The 19,261-nt window shown below is 41.3% G+C and overlaps 1 protein-coding gene across 3 annotated transcripts in view; it reads left to right on the forward strand.

Moving 5' to 3' along the window:
• The first annotated feature begins 13,870 nt into the window (after positions 1 to 13,870).
• LOC147445302 (uncharacterized) overlaps positions 13,871 to 19,261 on the forward strand; it is a 31,312-nt gene continuing 25,921 nt past the window's right edge. The window contains exons 1-4 of one of the 3 annotated variants that reach the window (XM_086524864.1): positions 13,871 to 14,157; positions 14,267 to 14,326; positions 17,051 to 18,780; positions 19,074 to 19,198. In XM_086524864.1, the coding sequence (XP_086380990.1) occupies positions 17,111 to 18,780; positions 19,074 to 19,197 (1,794 nt within the window). In that variant the 5' untranslated portion in view covers positions 13,871 to 14,157; positions 14,267 to 14,326; positions 17,051 to 17,110 and the 3' untranslated portion in view covers position 19,198. The remainder of the gene's footprint in view (positions 14,158 to 14,266; positions 14,327 to 17,050; positions 18,781 to 19,073; positions 19,199 to 19,261) is intronic. The other 2 variants (XM_086524866.1, XM_086524865.1) reach the window with 2 other exon arrangements.

Below are 19,261 nucleotides of genomic sequence, written 5' to 3' on the forward strand. Positions count from 1 at the left end.
GTGACCTAAATATTGAATCTCTTGCAAGAAAAATTCACTTTTCTTTCGATTAACATAAAGTTTATTCTCTCTTAAAACTTGAAATATTACCTGGAGGTGTTGCTTGTGTTCCTCCAATGAATTAGAGTAGATGATAATATCATCAAAGAACACTCCAGTGAAGGTTCGATGAGGCCTGAACAGCTTTCCATCAAGCGGTTGAATGTGGCTGGTGCATTAGTCAAGCCAAAAGGCATGACAATGTATTCGTAAAGACCAAATGTAGTACGAAATGCGGTCTTTACAATGTCTTGATCAACTATCCTTATTTGATGATAGCCACTTTTTAGGTCAATCCTACTGAAGTAGGTCGATCCTTGTAGCTTATCAAATAGGTCTTCTACCCGTGGAACGGGAAACCTATTCTTGATAGTGATCCTATTTAGTGCTCTATAGTCGACACACATACGATATGTGCCGTCTTTCTTTTGCACTAATAGCACAGGTGAGCAAAATGGAGATGAGCTAGGCCTAACCATGCCCTTCTCAACTAACTCATGCACTTGCCGCATAATCTCCTCTTGTTGAGCTTGAGAAACTCTATAAGGAGGTTTGTTAGGCGGTGAACTTCCTGGAAGAAGTTCAATTGCATGGTCGTCATTACCTCGTTTAGGAGGTAGCTCACAAGGGATGTCGTCAATAAAAACATCTTGAAACCCCTTGAGAAAATTGGATAACTCTAATTCCTTTTGGTTGCTTTTATTTTCTTTTGCTAAAGCATTAGGTTCATTTTGAGAATCTTTAACAAAAATCATGTACACGGAAATAGAGCTCTTTATTGACTTGTTGAAAGCTGGTGTATGTACAATGGGGATGGTGTTACCCATCTCCTTAGCATCTATATACATGTCCTTTTCCCTGAACTTAAAGGAGATTCTCCTTTCAGGAAATTTAACATCGGCAGCCAGGCGGTCAAACCATGGTGCCCCTAGGATTACATCCTCATGCTTGAGAGGAGAGATAAAGAAGTCCTCTTTGTCCACATAGCCTTGGACATGAAGCCTCAATTTCCCGATTAAGGGAGTGACTGAAGCTTCTTGCCCCTTGAAGGCACTGTCTGCGGGTAGGATATCTCCCATCTCGTAGGATTGTATGCCTAGCTTGGTGGCTAACTCCATAGATATGAAATTGTGAGTAGAACCAGGGTCAAAGAGAATAAAAGCATCATGTTCTCTTACCTTTCCCCAAGCATGGCATAGAGGAGATCCTTTGTGGTGAGTTTGATGAATCTCCTCCTCTTGGATTTCAACCAAAGAAGCTCTAGGAGGATCTTGGCGGTTGTTCTTTTGGGGACAAGCGCGGTACGCATGCCCTTGTTCGCCGCACTTGAAACACCGGTTATTTTTACGATAACGCTCAAGCTCTTCAGGAGAGAGTTTATTCTTTCCTTTGTAAACTCCCTTCTCTTTAGCTTTGTTGGAATTGCCCTTAGGAGACTTTTGGACATTGTCCTTCCCCTTAGGCTCATTGGAACCCTTGTTTTCCGGGGGCTTATTATTTCTTTTACCCCCCGTTTGGAAATTGATTCGCGAGGCCACCATAGTATGGTGTATTACCGCCGATATGGTACGTGGCCTTTGGGAGTTGACATACTCCGCCATTTCTTCGGTTAAGCCCGCACAAAATTGTTGCTTTTGCTCTCCAAAATCCAACTTTTTGAAGACAGTGGCTTTGAGTTGTAGGTCCCAAAACTTGTCTACATATTTGTGGATGGATTCATTGGGAGAGAGCTTTAAGCTTCGCCATTCGGTGAGTACTTTGTCTTTGGCATCGGTGGCCAAAAACTGCTTCATAATGGAAGCTCTTAAAGCCTTCCATGTTCGTGGAGCTTCACCGTTGGCTCGTAGGCTAGACCACCATTGTCTGGCGGACTTTTGAAAGTGCATAGCTACATGGCGTAGCTTAGAGGACTCCGTGAAGCCCTCATCTCCAAACGCCGCATCGAATTGCTGGATAAAGGCCAAAACTTTGTCTGTAGCACCGAAGGTGCCATCATAGGTAAGGAAAGAGATGCTCTTCCCTCCCTCTTTGAATTTCTTCAGCTTGGACGACCTCTTCCATGCGGCATAGGATTTCCTATGGCCTCTTCTTTTTGATGGTTCAAAGTTGCACCATCACTTTCTTCAGAAGGTGAAGAATTTGAAGAAGGTGGAGAAGAGGGTGACCTCTTTCTCGCCTTTTTCTTGTCTTGATCTTTGTTGTCTTCACCATAGCTTTCATAAGAGGAAGAGGATGAAGAAGATGGAGAAGAGGGTGTCCTCTTTCTCGCCTTTTTCTTCTCTTGCTTTTTATCATCCCTCTTTGAATTGTGGTGAGGAGAAGAGTGATGGTCTTCTCCGCTTTGGTGGTGATGGAGAGCGTTTAGCCCGCCGTCTTCGTGGAGCCATCTCCGCCGAGGTGGCGGGAGACTCGCTTCTTTCTCGTTCCTTCGGTGGAGGCTCTTGAGTTCTCCTTTGGGAAGGAGATGCATCATCAAGAAGTAAGTTCTTGAGCCCTTCATATGGATTCTCTTCTTCTTCCCGAATCGGAGAGAGACCTCTTTTGGTAGTCTCACAAGGAGGCTTCCTAGGTGTTCTCTCGTCATGGTGATGAGCTTGGAGAATCCCGTGAGCACGGAGCTGCCGTTGCACTTCACTTTGGAGAGATGGATTGCCCATGGCTTGTTGAAGCCTAGAAACAAGATAGTTAACAAGCATTGAAGCATCATTAGTAGCTTGCTCATGAGCAAAATCAAAGTTATCAACATTAATTTCACTCTCTTTACTATTGTCAGCCATTCTAACAACTTTTAGGTGTACTTTGGCACTTCAAGCCCTAGTTGCTACTCCTCTTTACCCCTTTAGAAAAAGCACTCAAGCTACTGTACCCGCGGCTCGAATACCATTAATTGCAAGGAATAGAAGAGAGGGTCTTTCGACACCAAAACAGCACCGGCTCCTGTCAAGCTTCTAATAGCTCAATAGTGGTTAAGCCGTAGGCAAGCCCCGTAGGACTCCACTATTAAGACCATAGCTCTCGACGGTGATGCCCCGTTAACTGCACAAAGGCAGGCGCACTGCAAGGCTGAAAAATCCCTATTCTACTTACTCACAGGCAATTAATAATACCAACCATTTGTAGCTAGCTTGAGGACCTCCCTTCTTGAGCAAGAAAAGAGAAACCTTGAGCTCTGATACCAATGTAACATTTAATGGCCTAGAATCTTATGTGTAGCGGAAATTAGCATGAACATAGTGGGCATTTCATTAGAATAGATTCCTAATGAGAATTACAAGAGTGCTTGGGTGGAGAGAGCAACAAAAAGCATAACACCTAGTTAGATAGCATCGACAATACTTTCAAAAGAGAGAGCAATTAAGCTATTGACAACAGTTGAGGACCGGATTTGCATGGAGCCGGTCCCCCCTCCAAAAGGCTTTGTATTATGGTTTCTCCCATCAAGAGAGACATTGTACAATACAATTCTTTGTGTTCCTTCAAGACTAGCTAGTGCAATGAAGATGGAAGCTTCATACACCAAGCAAAACACTTAATCAAACACAACTTGAATTATCCCCGTTCTCAGACCCAAGACCTCACACACCTTCGAAGATGGTGAGAGCTAGCAGGGTATGAGAGTAGATTGAGAGGAAAAAGAAGTATCTTACGAGAAAGATGTACATCTCCTCACATAATCACTCATATTAGCATAGCTTAGCTTAGTAATTAGCTTGGTAGAGAAGATGAGCATGCATTGAAGCTTGGCTCTTGGTTGGATTTGCATCCACATGCCAAGAGAGTGTTGATGTAGGCTTCTATCTCACAAGCTTGGAGTAGGTGATGAGCTCTCCATTAAAGCTTGGGAGGAGATAGAGTATTCTTCCTTCACACATGGTCAAGTGTGAGTGTGTGTGTGTCAATGCCAAGCAAAAATCAGCCCCCCCTCTCTCTTGGGCGAGCCCTAGCTGCTAAACAGGTCTGGCTTTTGCCTCATTGGACCTCCCCAGGTCAAGCCAATAGGAATTAAGCAGCATAAGTGATAGCCTTCTGACATGTGTCCCCCTTTCCCCTTTTGTGAGAGCTTTAGGTAATTAAATAATTAAACTAAACTCTCATTGGACCCCTTTGCCTCCTGGCCAATAGGAATCAGGCAAGCCATGGGGCTCCTGAATGCTCATTGGACCCTTTGGGAGACTGCCCAATAGTCTTCTAGGAGACTTATTTCTCATTGGTTTCTTTTATTAAATGTTTTTAAATTAATTAAACTACATTTACTCTAGCTTAATTCTCATTGGTCCACTTCAAGGGTCTTCCAATAGGAATTGGGCACACCTTGTGGGCATCTGGCCTAGGGAGTTGACATGTGTCCCTCATTCCCTTTGTGTAAAGGGAGCCTGTGTGTGTGTGTGTGGCTTTCTCTCTCATCCCCTAGCTTTGGGGCTCGCCCCCTCCCATGTAGGGATGTGCAAAGACTTTTAGGGCACACACAAAGCATCCAATTTTTCCTAGGGTTGACCTTTGGACACAACCTTTGAATTTTGGAACCTTAGCATTTTGGAAGTCTTAATGGGCTGAACCTTAGGGTCTTTTTGGCCCATTGTTTCACATGGCTCTTTTGCAGATGGCCCCCCCTTTGGATCCCTATTTTCCCTCCTTTGGATCCCTACTGTGGCCAGTCTGCTAGCTTAACCAATATTCTAGCTTTTTCTCCCTTGGCACTTCCCCACATTAAATGATCAGTTTAATATGAGAAAATCATTTAGGAGAATTAGATATTGATTATTATGACACGTGTAGCAAGCTATGTTCGATTAATGAAATTGTTTCATTTGGTACCTAGATGTGATTGATTTTCACATTCTATTATGGTCCAAATATGTTAGCACAGCTTTCACGTGGTTGCGGGGGAAAGTAATTGGTTCTTTCCTTTTGAGCTATGAGCATAACATTTGCCATAATCATTGGCAAGTATGGTAATGAGAATGCAAGTTTGGATCCGTTTTTGTTAAATGCATGTGCACTGCACTAGGTGTTATGGGCCCTAGTGTTTAGCAACGACAGATTTGGAACGGCATGCAAATTCATGAATTGATAGATTGTAAAGTGTATCACACTATATGTACAATACCTCAATGAGATTAATTGTGGGTCTACTAATCACCAACAGAGGTCGTGGCTTGGTTTGGGTGCTTGTAGATAAGTTGACTAAACTTTGCACATTTTATTCAATCCACTTTTTCTATCTCTAACAGTAACCAAGTTGGTTGTTTCTAACATTGTTGATTAATCAACAATGTTGCAAGGAATTGTGATCCTTGTTTACCAGTCATTTTGGACGATTTTCTATAAACGATGGGAAAACACATGTCAATATTCCCAGTGATCTAGAGAGGATAGGTAGATTACAGTTATTAATCTTGTGCTAAAGAATATGCTAAGCGCGTACGTTAGCACCAAATAATTCAATCAGAAATGTTATCTCTCTAGTTGGAGTTTTCTTACCATGAGACGAAGCATGTTGTAACTAAGTTTAGTCCCTTCATGATCGGTTAGCTTTTGAACCTCGATCACCCGTTATGGTGGGATTGTTTACTGACGAAAAATGATAACAAGTCGAGGACTTAATCCTTGCTGATGAGTTATGTCAACATGTTACTTTCATGGAAAGTGAGAAGAGGTATTCTTTTAAACATCTCTTAGATGTGGTAACTTGTTTAGCATACTCTAGTAAGTTATAAATAGAGTTTACACACTATGTTGAATATAGGGTAGTTACACGAAACGGTTGCAAATGGATAACAAAGTGGAAAATCAAGATTTTCTTCTTGATTTCATTAAACCTCCTATTGAGCCATGTTTAGATTGAATGGGCAATTGGAGGATCCCACTTTGAAAAACATTAGTATTCTTATGCAAGTATCACCACTTTTATTTTTGAGGACAAAAATGCTTCTCCAAGAAAGGAGTAATGTCAGGCCTAAGGTAAGACCGGGCAGGCCAAGGGATAGGACAGACATGCGATAACTTGGGCATGACCACACTACTATTGGATATTTTATCAATTTTGATTATGTTTATTCTCAAAACCATTTAAAAGAATCAATGTAAATATAACTCCCCTTTAACCACTATTCTTAGAGTTTAAGTAAAAAGAAACTACTTCTATTTTGGGTGCATGCATGCAAGTGATAAAGAGAGAAAGAGAATCCCAAAATTGTGTCATCATGCATAACACACTTTCTCAATGGGGATCATCTTCTTGAACCTCCACGAAGAAGACGAGTGCTCCAAAGTATCATGACCAGGTGATTTGGTGTTTATCCCTCTTTTGAAGTCAAAAGAGCCATCAAAATCTCCATTAGAGCCAAGCTACATAAGATATGATTTTGCTCCCTTTTATGCTAATTTTCTCTCTTAATCATAACATACACTCTCTTAATTATGTAGCTCATGCTGTCTTATCTTTCATATATGCATCTTATCGTTATTCATGCTCCATGAGATGAATAAAGAGGTAGACAACAAATAATCAATCATATTGATTGAGGGAGATGGTTGGTACCTGGTATGGTGTCTTGTGTTTTAATTTTTATTTATGTTGTTATCTTTATATATTATGATTATTCAATCGATTGTTTTGTTGAATTTGTTTTGATTTAATGAACTAAAGTTGTGCTGAAAGTGTCGGGAAGATATAAGAAATCCAACACTAATACCATGGGAAGATATAAGAAAGCCAACATTAATACCATGGGAAAGGTATGGAGCTCCAACCTTTCTTGTCAAAGTTAGAGGATGCTTATTTTGCATTGCTATGACAATGACCATTGATCATTCTCCATATATCTATTGAAATTTTAGGGTAGATCAAATTAGATTTGTAATCAAGTTTTAATTAGGTACCTTAATTAGACTTATAATCAAGTTTTTTGGACACACGTCTACTAAGACTCGGGCTTGGGCAATGTATGTGTTGTGGGTGGTCCAACTTGACATCACTAAAGAAGTTAATTTAGAAAATTAGAAGAGATGAAGGTAAAGGCTTGCCAAGAAGATCTCCACGATTGTCATTGGTGGGACAATACTCCAAGCTGATATGAGCATTCTCAATACAAATTTGCAATAAAATCAATGTGTTTAATTTGGTCACAAACAACATGATTATATGCTAGAGCAAGAGCACTCTAAGAGTTTGAATATAGAGTGTTAGGACATGAAGGTGCAATGACAACATGATTCATAAAACTAGGAGGCTGGTCCTCATGAAGATGCTCCTCTAAACATACGCCAAAATACACTTATCAATAGAATACAGCTTGGCTAATATAGCCTCTCTCCAATGAGGGTGAGATTTAGCCTCCTCTGTAGAATTTGGTTTGTCCACTTGATATGGTAGGTTTGCGACTTGTAAATACCTCCTCTAGAGCGACTTGTAAATACCTCCTCTAGAGTGATGCTATCCACTGCTTTTTTGAGAGAGCGTTTGAGAAGATGTACCAATGTAGAACCTTCACCCCAAAATTAGAGAGAGAGGTATGATTTAAAATAATGTTAGGGTTCACGCCAAGTGGCCGGTCGCCCATCACTAACCGTATCTTATTCTTTGGATAGTATAGAAGAATAAGGAGCGGTGAGTTATCTTCTCACTAAGAGATCCACCAAACATTGTGTTCGGTTGCACTGCACCGCACCCACACTTTTGCACACTCACAAGTGGTATCAGAGTAGGACACTTTCTTGATCCGCTACGTTGACGTGCGCACAATCTTCAAGGCAAGCTAGGGCTTGGAGATTGGTGTGCATGTGAATTAAGTAGAGCTTAAAAGACTACATAGCTGGAGTTTGTAGCAAAGTTTACAGTAACATTGTCCTCTCTGTGCAAAGCTAAAATAGCATTGAATTTTGCAAATTCTAGTAGCGCTACCTAAAGCCAACCATAGCGTTGGAAAATTGCAAAATTACAATAGCGCTAAGAAAGGAAATCACTAGCATTGGAAATCCTTTGCAGCATCGACGAAAAATTGAAAAAGCAACAGTGTGTTGGATTTTCTGTGCAATGCGCTACAGACAGCAAGAAGGCATAGCATTGAAGTTCTCTTCTACATAGTGCTACACAAAGAGAGAGCAAGGAGAAGGCAATGGCTAGAGAGAGCATGCTCTCGAGTGTCGACAATCGGCAAGCGTGTGTATGCACATACACACACACATTTTGCAAAGTAGAGAAAAGTAAGAAAGAGAGAAGCGTGTGTGTATGTGCACGCACACACACACACACACACCCCTTTGGGAAAGTAGAGAGAAGTGAGAGAAGAGATTGGAAAGCTCTCAACCGGTCTCCGTCTCGACATCGGCATCTCTCCCATCCAATTTCTCTCTCAGTATCAACATTGAAGAGAGAGAAGAGGGACTGATTTTGGCATACACATAGATCAGCCCGGCGCTCTTTCCACATACACACACATACGCTCTCGGCATCGGCTTTGGACGAGCAATTTTCCAAGCAAACGTAAAAGTGCGTAGTGACGTATGCTTATTATGGTTTAGAGACTGATATTCTCTGAGCTTTTAACATAGCCGTGTCGGCTCGCAGAAACAAGTGGAGACAGGTTCACAGGTGCTCACTTGCTATAGGATATGTACTCTTCTCTGCAGTTTTTAGAAAGTTTGTTACTGCCATACCTGTTTGGGCACATGTATGGAATTTGTGGTTACATGCATAGCCTAGTTGGCTACAATTGATAGATTCTTGCTCTAGTGGGAGCTTCATGCATTGTTTCATGCGAATTAACACTTATGGTGCTATTGTGCTCTAGTACAAATTGCTTGCACTCTTTTGGCTCCTTTCTGTGCGTAGATCCTGCTACACTAGCAATGACTTGAGGGTCGTTGTATGAGCTTTTCTGAAGCCGAGCACTGAGGGACTAGATTACCCAGTGTGAGGTGGATTAGGTTGTTGGAGATCCCCTTTTATGGCCTCATCATAGTTATGTATAGATGGGTTTAGGTGCTTTTGATGCCAAGTTGGTAGTCATGCGATAGTTTATTTGAGAAGTGCATGCCAGTTTATGCCTAGTAATTACTCTTTGTTGGTGTATGGACTATTTTTGGTTCAATTTTGCTTGAGATTTTGATCTCCGAACAGAGAAGACTCTGCCAAATTTTTCTCACAAGTTGTCCATACGCGTTCTTGGAGCACTTGATTGTTCACACAACGATTTTTTTGCATATTGTTTTGAGGTTTTGCTCTTGTTACAGGGGAGACTCTATCGAAATTCTCTCAAAAATTTCTCCATAAATCTTTGTCACATTCTCTTGAACTATGGCTCCTAATAGTGCTTCGAACAAGGATGAGTAATACATTAAGAAGTTTGGTGGCACAGAGTTTGCAATCTGGAAGCAACGTATGCAAGACGTGTTGATCAATAAGGGCTTGATAGCACCATTGCATGAGAGAAAAGAGAATGCATGCATTGATGATCAGTGGAAAGATTTGAATGAGTGTGTTATGGAGACCATTCACATGCACATTGGTGAATCCATTTACTTCACAATAATGGATAATACCAATGCCAAAGATTTATGGGATCAGGTGCTAGCTTTAATGTGACTCCTCATAAGGAGTGGTTCTCCACATATACTGCTACACATTGTATAGTGAAATTGTGTAATTCTTATGAGCTCAATATATGTGATATTGGGGCCATAAAACTTTGTATGCGTAATGGCACCGAGTTTATGTTGCAGAATGTCAAACATGCACCCAAATTGACAAAGAGTTTGGTGTCTGTCGGGCAATTAGAAAATTTGGGTTACACTACTATTTTTGCACATGGTTCTTGGATCATCAAGAAAGGAAACCTGGTCATGCTTAAAGGACAGAAGTCTGGCTCATGTATTCACTCTATGTCTCTTCAATGAAAGAGAATTATATTTGTGTAACCGAGTTGTCTACATAGTTGTGGCATAGCCAACTGGGACATATGAGTCAAAAAGGAATGAAGGTACTACAATGTTTTGTTTATATCCATGTGTTAATTTACTCTGATTTCTCTACATGTGAGCACTGCATTTATGAAAAACAGACTAGGCCTTTAGACAAGGAGTTAGGAAGCCCTCTAGATCTTGTTCATAGCGACTTATGCGGACCTATGCATGTTAAGTCTTTGGGGGGGACACTTAGATGACTCTACTAGGAAGGTGTGCGTTTATCTCTTGAAGCACAAGAGCAAAGTCTTTAGTGTCTTTTAGAAGTTCTTAGCCATGGTGGAAAACCAATCGGGTAGAAAGATTAAATCTTAGCAAACTGACAATAGAGGCGAGTATATCTCCTCTCAGTTCAAGGACTTCTGCAGTAAACGAGGCATTAGAAGATAGTTCACATGACTTACACACATGTTTAGAACGGTGTGGCAAAAAGGATGAATAGGACTATACAAGAACGGGTCACTTCTATGTCGTCTATGGCCACTTTACCTCAAGAGTTTTAGGGCGAATCTATTATGACAACTGTTTACTTGATAAACCGATCGCCTAGTATACCACTAAAGTATAAGATTCCGCAGGAGATGTGGATAGGAAAACAACCTAATTGTGATATATTACATGTACTTGGATGTGAAGCATTCTCACATGTGTCAAAAGAGCTTAGGCAGAAAGTGGATCCCAAATCACATAAGTGCATCTTCATTGAATATGGTGTGGATGGAGAGATGGGATATCGTCTCTGGCACCCAGAATCTAAGAAGGTTATACACTATTCACAAGTGATATTCAACGAGTCTACGATGCATAAACAGCTAGTGAAAAAGATTGAATATCAAAAAGTCAGGTTTGAGGATGTTGCCTCGCCACCAATTACGCAGAACGTTGGACGTGCTAGTGATGCACCTTCCACTAGTACATAGACAAATGTTGCTCCAAAAAGAGTGGAATCCAACAGTCAGGCACTTAGAAGACATGTATCTCGTGCACTTGAGTGTTTTCAATCAGGATTGGATTATTTGTTAGTCACAAACTACGGTGAGCCCACTTGTTATAAAGAAGCTATATACATGGAAGATAGCATGAAGTGGGAGTAGGATATGAAATTTAAGTATAACTTGATCTTAGTCAATGAGACTTGGGAATTACCAGTTACCAAAGGAAAGGGTAAACAAGCATTGCGTTGCAAATGGGTGTACAAGAAGAAGTACACGACAGAAGATCTCGAGCCTAAGTAAAAGGCTTGATTAGTTGCTAAAGGATTCAAGCAAAAGAAAGGCATAGATTTTGATGAGATCATTTTTCCAATGGTCAAGATGACTACATTGCATCTTGTGCTTGGTTTAGTAGCCATAGAGGACATGGAATTGGTACGATTTGAAGACAGTGTTTCTTCACAGGGATCTTGAAGAAGATGTTTACATGATGCAGCCAAAAGGTTTTGAGATAAAGCCTAAGAAGCCAACCAAGGCAAAAATGGTGCGTAGACTCAAGAAAGATTCATATGGACTAAAGCAAGGCTCAAGGTAGTGGTACATCAAGTTTGATAAGTACATTCAATCCCAAGGTTATGTAAGGAGCCAAGAGGATCACTGCTTGTACAAAAGGACGTTGAACAATGGTTCCCTCATCATTCTAATCTTGTACGTGGATGATATGCTTATAGCCGGGAAGTCAAAAGATGAGATTTCCCTTTTCAAAGACACCTTAAGCAAGTAGTTTTTGATGAAATATTTGGGCAATGCACCACTTTCTTGGTATGCGTATCAAGAGAGATCATAAGCATGTAATACTTGAACTATCACATGAAGAGTATATTCACAAGGTCTTACAACGTTTTAGCATGCAAGGGGGGGAAGCATTGAGTATCCTAATGGCCGCATATGTAAAACTTAGCAAGAATGATTGCCCCAAATTGGATGTTGAAAAGGCAGAGATGGAAAAGGTGCCATATTCTTCGGCAGTTTACAATCTCATGTAGGCCATGGTTAGCACGTGACCAGACATTGCATCTGCAGTGGGAGTGGTCAGCAAGTATTTGGAAAATCTGGGCAGAAACCATTGGGAAGCAGTGAAGCATATCTTGAGATACATCAAGGGTTCAGCTAGCAAGTGCTTACACTTTGGGAACAATGATGCATCCATAGTTGGATACACAGATTCTTATTATGCGGGCTGTGTGGACACTAAGAGATCCACATCTAGCTATGTTTTCTTCTTTGCTGAAGCAGCACTCTCTTGGAGATCGTGTCTCCAAAATTGTACTTCATCTTCTACCATTGAGATCGATTATGTTGTAGTTTCTAGTTCTAGCAAGGAAGTTGTGTGGTAATCTCGTCTAGTTGGAGGCCTTGGTATACACCAGACTCTAGTGTAACATTGTGAACATCAGAGTGCGATTGTGTTAGAAAATAACCCCATGTTTCATTCCAAGTCAAAACACATCAAGGTAACGTAACATGTGCTACATGATATTTTGGCTAGTAAATGCATTGAGTTAGCCAAATTCCACACGGATGAGAACCCAACAGATGCTCTAACAAAGAGTCTATCTTCAGAGTGGTTTACACATTGCATAGAGATGATGGGCGTAGGGTGAAGCTATGGTCATGCTTCACACTTGTATAATTGTACATACTAACCCTTACACAAGTTAGCCACTTGGACCACGTTGGCCTTCAAGTGGAAGATTCTTAGGGTTCAGGCCAAGTGGTCTACCGCCCATCACTAACCATATCTTATTCTTTGGATAATATAGAAGAATAAGGAGTGGTGAGTTATCTTCTCATCGAGAGCTCCACCAAACATCGTGTTCTGTTGCACTGCACTTGCACTTGAATGTATGCGCTCTACGCACACTCACAAAGAAGGCATGCCATCTCCTTTATTTTCATGTTCTTTCTCTCCACAACACCATCTTATTGAGAGGTGTAAGGGATAGAGGTTTGCAAATTTACCTCCATTGTCGATTCTCAAGATACACACCGCACGAAGAGGGCATCATAGAGCTTGTCACTCTCCCCCTCATTGCGTCGTTCTAGTTCCATGCACACACCATGAAAAAAAATCTTGAGTGACATTATTTGGATTCCTATGGTTTTTCTCATACGTACAAGATATTAGCAAAAGGCCTTTGAGTTAGATTGGTTTTCAACTTGACTTATGCAACTTTGAAAGGTAAAGAAAGAGCATTGGACTTCTTAGCAAGAAAATATACCCCTCTTTCTAGCAAATTCATCTAGAAGTAGAAAGTGATACTTTGATCCACTAAGTGACTCAACTTCCAAAGGACGTGTAAGATCCACATGAACCAAATCCAAGATAAGTGATGCATGAAAGGTGGCCTCCTTTGGAAATGAATCTTTTTGTTATTTGCCTTTTGCACATGAAGAGTAAACATAATGAGAATGCTCCACTATTCCTTAGGTTTTTCGCAGGATTACGGTATTTTCCTAGTGAGGAGTGATGCAGCGTGATTCTTGGGGCTGAATCGCCAATCAATTTGGAGCTTTCTGGCAACTTTGTCGCAACCACACTTTTTTGGCCAGGCAATGCGACCATCTTCTTCACTCTCCCCGTTGTCCCTGTTACCCCCTGACGCGACTCAGCTCTTAGTAGGTCTTGAATTTTCCCCTTCGCAAAATGCAAGGATATTGTTTCGCAAAGGTGGAGTGAGGTGTTGGGACTTAAAAAGGTTGTGAGCCATGAATGAGCCATTTGAAGCTGTGTTCTCAATCTTACCGCGTGAATGAGTCTTTCGGCTGTGTGTAGTAGCCACGTCAGCAACTGCCAGGCTCGGATCCGAGCCTGGGAGGGGGTTGACAAAGGAACACACAATCTGTCGCAAAGAGTTAAAAGAGAGAGCTCAAAGAGGACCTTAAATGATGATCAAGGAGTTCTTCTTATAGGGAGAAAAAAACCAAGAGCGGGCCTGCACAGAGAGAGAGAGAGAGAGAGAGGAGAGAGAGAGCCACCATCACCAACAACTACAACCCACAAGCAAACAGGCTAATCACAATTCCACGCTAATCTTAGAATCTCTTCTTCTTTACTCCTTTTCTTTGGGGTTTTCTTTCCTCATCTTCTGCTGTTTTCTTTTACAATTGGGTCTCCTTCACCCTTCCAAGCTCCACCCATCCGGCCGAGCTCCCTACCAAGGTATCTTTGAAATTTTCTGCATTAGTTTCTCCGTCTTTCTACTGTTTGTAGAGCTTAGTTTATCCCTTTTTTACTCTTTTTTTTTGGGTATCTTTGTGCCGCTCTTAAGACCCTGTTGCTCTCTGCTAAGCTCCAACACCGGTGGGATATGGCTTCTCTGCCAATTCTGGTGAGAGATATTCTGTCTTTTCCTGTAGAAGTGGTTTCTTCCCCTTTCTCAATCGCTCAGTTTTTTAAATCGTTGTAGTTTTTCGGATATAATCCCTGGCTCTCTGACTCCAAATGGGTTGCAAAATAGCAGAAGCATGTAGAGGGACAAATTTTTAGAACACATTTCTGTCTGATTTGAAATGCTTGCAATCGACTCGTTGGGAAAGGAGATAGCTGCAAGGATCTGCACACACATTGAAAGCGTCCAAGAGTAATTGCACTTCTCCACAGCTATGTGCCAGTTGACATTTATATTTGAATTGGCGATGCTATGCTTGTATGAACACGTATGTGCAAATGAGTCATGGGATCGCACCTCGAGAGCTTGCATGAGGTCTTAGGCACAAGCGCTCTTTTATGGGGTGTGTGATGCATGGGGTCAGAAGGCTGTGTTTTCCCTCACAGTAAGAATAAAAAATAGCTAAAATTTGGTAACATGCTTGCCTTCACCTTGTGGCACATAACATTCAAGATCTTTGTGCCCTTGCACACCAGAAAACCTTACTTTTTAAAATGCTTTGCAAAACAATTTCTTGCTACATGGGTCGCATATTCGCTGTTTCTTGAGGCACAACATACCGTGGCCCGTTCATGCATTACTAATTATGCAAATTGTGCATCCTAATCGTTTTCTTGCAATAAAGAAATAAAAAGAAAATGCATTTATTTGCAGAAGCCTCAAGAGCAATAGATGGATAGGGCTCCCGAGATTTGTTTAGACAAAATGTTTGAGAGAGCATACAAAGAAAGCATGTCTATGTTTTATTTGTCAGGTAGACATTCAATGGGCATTCGTGTTTTGAAGTTTCAATGGACCTTTTAGCATTGAAACATCTGTATATTTTTTAGTTGCTGTTGCCAAACACCTTCAATGTGGGGTTGAAAAGTGCAAGCACTCCTGGATATGCTCATACATCAAGGAGGTGGATACGGTAATAGGGGTTTTGAATAGATTCATGCATCGAGAACTCATTCCTTAGTCTTAAGGTTTTCAAGCATTTCCATAGTCAATTACTTTTTTGTAAATTTTGTCACAAGACTCGAGTTCTTTCTAAGCCTTGGAAAGTAGTTTTCACCTTTTAAGAATCTAACTGTTTCCACAGACATTACCCCCTTCATGTGACTATGGATTCTACCTCAGTAAAGCTCCTGGGTGTGAGCACTTGGCAACATGGTTGAGACACCTCTGGTTCAATATAGGGCTATTGAGGTCCATTCTCTCAGTTGTGCCTGCTGGCCTTTTGAAAATGCTGTTCAAGTCTTCCAATGCATGGGTGGAAGCCAGTTGCCTCCTAGAAAGCAAAGACCGTTAGGATGCTACATCCTTGGACAATTTTCTATAAGTGGGAGATTTGGAGTAAATCGTTCCCCTCCCAATTATTTTGCAGGCTTTGCAAAGGACGGCAATTTGGAAGGTTCCTCAATCTTCCCCCCAACAAAGACAGCAATAAAGTAATTAACCATTACAAGCCCGATGCTACCCACATGCATTACCCTCATTAAGGCATCTTTCTCAAGGCAAGCAGTGCTTGCTCTGGCTCATTTTATGTAAATAGAGGTAGTATCTGGTGTGTCATCACCCTGTTGTTTTCACTTGCGGTCAATCTGACCTTCCAGCATTGGCACAAAAACAGAAGAGTTTTCTCCTAGCAAAAGTGAAACTTTTTAGGTCGAAAAGTAAGCATTGCATTGTAACCAGTGCTTCTGAACCAAGTGTCCATACAACCAAGGAAAGCAAGCCTAATTCTTGTTCAAGTGAGCACAAGGTGAAAATAGAGACAAGCTTCTAACAAGGACCCCTTTGAGTGCGATGACGAAGGTCTTGTGTATAAGTGAACTTTGTATGAGACTGTACCACCCTTGTCAATAATGTAGCTCCTTGGGAACTGATACGGGCTGTTCCGTTTCTTACCATTGTGCTGTGGCTGTCTTTATTTTTGCTTCTCTGTACACCTCTCTCTTCATTAGGTATTCAAATACTGAATTTTATTCCCTCCTGTGTATTCCGTATTTAGCTCAGGTATCTTCTCTCTTTCTTTAGAGAGAAAACTCTTTGTCGTATGATATAGAGAGGGGATGATAAATAGGATGGTAAGGGCGAAAGACATGACTTCAAAGAAGAAGAAGCTAGCATGAATGATGAGTTTAGCAATGACAAGTTAGAAGTGGATTATTTGAGTTGCAGTATAAGCACCCTCGAACTTGCAAGCTAACAAAGTCAAGGAGAGATAGTTGTAGCACCCTTGAAAGTGCAATTAGTTCCTTTGGGAGAATGGACCATGGATAGTCGTCTAATGCTTATCATGATGTCGTCCCCAATCTGTTTCTTTTTCTTTATACCTTTCCTTGGTCAATCTGCTCACATTTTGTGGTTTTCTAAATAGGTTGTCATTGGGACATGCAAATTGCACCTTGGAAGTTCCTTGTCACATTTTTAATTAACTCTCTAAATAACATGAGATCTAAAAGGTTTTTTAAAAGGGCCGTTTAATCCAAGTCTTTCAAAGACATTGTTTGTCTGTCTGCGAGTGTTATCTTCATTTGATTCCATGCCTGCAATAGCTATTTATTTCTGTACATTTCATACAAGCATTCACAGAAAAGACTGAATATGTATTTGAAAGCCTTAATGTGGAGCATGCATCAAAGTCGTCCGCTGATAATTTTCTTGGTCTCGGGATAGCTTTGGCAGGGTCATGAGGACCATCCTTTCCGGCTGCCGGAATGAATTTCACACAGCCTTATGAGACTTCTTCTAGACCGATCTGGTGATCCTGTCTTACAGGAAAACTACGTTCTTAGCTTCAAATGCAGGGGCAACATGTGCAATTCAGCAGAGCAGGCTGGTGTAGACCAGGCAAACGAATCGAGTAAAGACAACGGTTTCACTTCAGAGAGTGACCTACTCTTTATTTGTGCTAACACACCTGATGGCAATGGCAACATAGGCAAGAATTCTAATGATATGCACAGTTCAGATCAAAGTAGTTCGGTAAATGATTCATGCTGCCATAAGGATTTGGGAACTCGTCCACGGATGTCAGAGCACTCTTGTACCATGAGGTTTGCAGATTTGAAACATTTTTCTTTCAATGCTACAACGGAAGCTGGCATGATGGACACTCTGCCTACAGACAAGGAAGTTATGCCAAAACCTGTGGGTTTAGAAATAGAAATAGATGTAATAGACAGGATGAAGCTGAAGAAAGAGGATATGCAAGAAACAAGAGGGGACGAGACAGCTGACTCAATTGTATCTTCAGCGATATCTGATGGAAATTTTGGACAAACTCCTGAAGACTCAGAGATGCCAGTTCTAAATTTAGAAGCAGGCGGGCAACAGTTTGCTTCTAAAGCCATAGAAGAGGCTGCAACGGATGTGTACAATGGTGCCAAACAGTTAGAGATCCAGGCAAGAATGCAGCAATTTGATGACACAGAGCTTGATCATTCATCAATTGCGGAATCTGTTGGGAAGTTTGAGTGCCATTCTACATGTCCTCCTACCGACCCAGAACAGAAAATGAGTACTCTAAAGTACGATGTATCGAGTTCGCAGGAAGTGAACACTCAAAACATGGAATTACTGAGCGGCGCTAGAGAGTATGTGACATGCATTGATGAGAGACAAAGTACTACTAAGGAGATGACAGATGACAAGCCTGCAATGATAAGCCCTAAAGATACTATTACTGGAAATATGCAGTTTTCAAATACCTGTCAGGACTCTGACATAAGCACTATTACTTGCATAGCTGCTAGATCTCAAGCTGGATCAGGAAATTTGACACGCAGAATGGCATCCGGCTCTGAAGAATTGGCTGTAGAACACTGCCAAGAAAGGTTGAAACAAGCTTCGCAGGATCCTTCAATTGAAATAGAGCAACAAGAAGTCAAAGTAGGTCCTCAGATTGTGCATACTTTAAACATAAAAGGCAATATTGGGCCTGAGCTTGCCGACTTCTTCAGTAATGCAAGAGACCTTAAACATGAGGTAGAGATTGAAGAGCACGAACATGTACCTATCAAGATCAAATCACCCCCAAAAAGAAAATCATATAAGGAGTCCCCTCGTAGTTTACGTATGCTCTTGTTTTCAGACGAAACAGCTTCATTCACAAAGAAAGAGGAGAAATACAAGAGAGATGGCAGAGGCATGGAGTTTTCTAATAAGATTGTACCAGCATTTGAAGGGATTGGAGATGAGAGTCGGAATGAGGATATCAACTTGCCTAAATGGCATGAGATCGCAGACAATGTGGAGACATCTACTTGTTTCTCTGGACAGCTTGCATTTTCGGGAGCCCTGACTTATCAGGGACTAATATCTTACAGTGGGCAGGTTGCATATTCAGGGAACATTTCTCATCGATCTGACAGCAGTACGAGCACACGATCATTTGCCTTTCCCATGTATGTCACTCTGTATTCTTGCTTTGTAACATCAAGCATATTTTAGCTTTGCTTCTCTGGTACCGAAGAGGTTGATGTAGTGGCTGACCCACCCCCTTCTTAATTCAGATGTACAATATATGGGATCTTGAAGTTGAAATTGTGACTACTTAATACTCAAGTACTATTGCTGTCCGTATAACTCTGTGTGTGCGACCGGGGGGGGGGGGGGGGGGGCTGGGGGCAAGAATGAAGATTGGATGGAGTGTTTTGTACATTGTTCTTCGAGTGACTTTGTTTGGATGTTTTTGCAGCTTAGCTTCTGAATGGAGCGCCAGCCCAGTCAAAATTGGTGCTCCTGATCCACGCTTCTTTAGGCAGGAGAAAAAATGGCACCTTTGCTCCTGTTGCAAACGTCCTTCAACCTTGTTCGACTGAGGTTAGTGTCTTGCCATTGTAGCATCTTTGTACTTGCAAATGATTTTGTTCTGGTGTCTGCAAT

This window comes from Adiantum capillus-veneris, chromosome 12, assembly GCF_014529385.1.
Source record: "Adiantum capillus-veneris isolate H3 chromosome 12, ASM1452938v2, whole genome shotgun sequence".
NCBI lineage: Eukaryota > Viridiplantae > Streptophyta > Polypodiopsida > Polypodiales > Pteridaceae > Adiantum > Adiantum capillus-veneris.